At 56.2% G+C, this 297-nt stretch overlaps 1 protein-coding gene across 1 annotated transcript in view; it reads right to left on the reverse strand.

Annotated features, from left to right (window-relative positions):
* The window catches only part of STKLD1 (serine/threonine kinase-like domain containing 1), a gene marked incomplete at its 3' end in the record, with an annotated part of 8,389 nt that extends 8,267 nt beyond the window's left edge, over positions 1-122 (reverse strand). Inside the window, exon 1 of the mRNA XM_009866030.1 lies at positions 108-122. Coding sequence (XP_009864332.1) covers positions 108-122 — 15 coding nt within the window. The remainder of the gene's footprint in view (positions 1-107) is intronic.
* Positions 123-297: the final 175 nt, after the last annotated feature.

The following is a 297-nucleotide window of genomic DNA, read 5'->3' on the forward strand; positions in this document are numbered from 1 at the left end:
ATCCAGGGTTACCTACCCCCCTTCCCCTAAGCCATAAACCCCTCTCCAGAACAATCTGCCCCTCTCGGGGCCACAGGGCTGCAACTACCCCCTCCCCACTAGGCAACCTCATATTTCTCCATAGTTGGGCAGGGCTTGGTGAGGCGTGACTGGGCCTTGAGAGACTCCCCCCCTCCAAGAGCCACCCCTCGGCCGTTATTGGCAGGGAGATGCGTTAACGTTTGTTTGTTTTTTTTTTCCTTTAGCCCACACTTTTAGCGCTGAAAAACCCCATCCAGAAGCGCTGGGGCGGGGTTA

Source organism: Apaloderma vittatum, unplaced genomic scaffold (assembly GCF_000703405.1).
Source record: "Apaloderma vittatum isolate BGI_N311 unplaced genomic scaffold, ASM70340v1 scaffold37153, whole genome shotgun sequence".
Lineage (NCBI taxonomy): Eukaryota > Metazoa > Chordata > Aves > Trogoniformes > Trogonidae > Apaloderma > Apaloderma vittatum.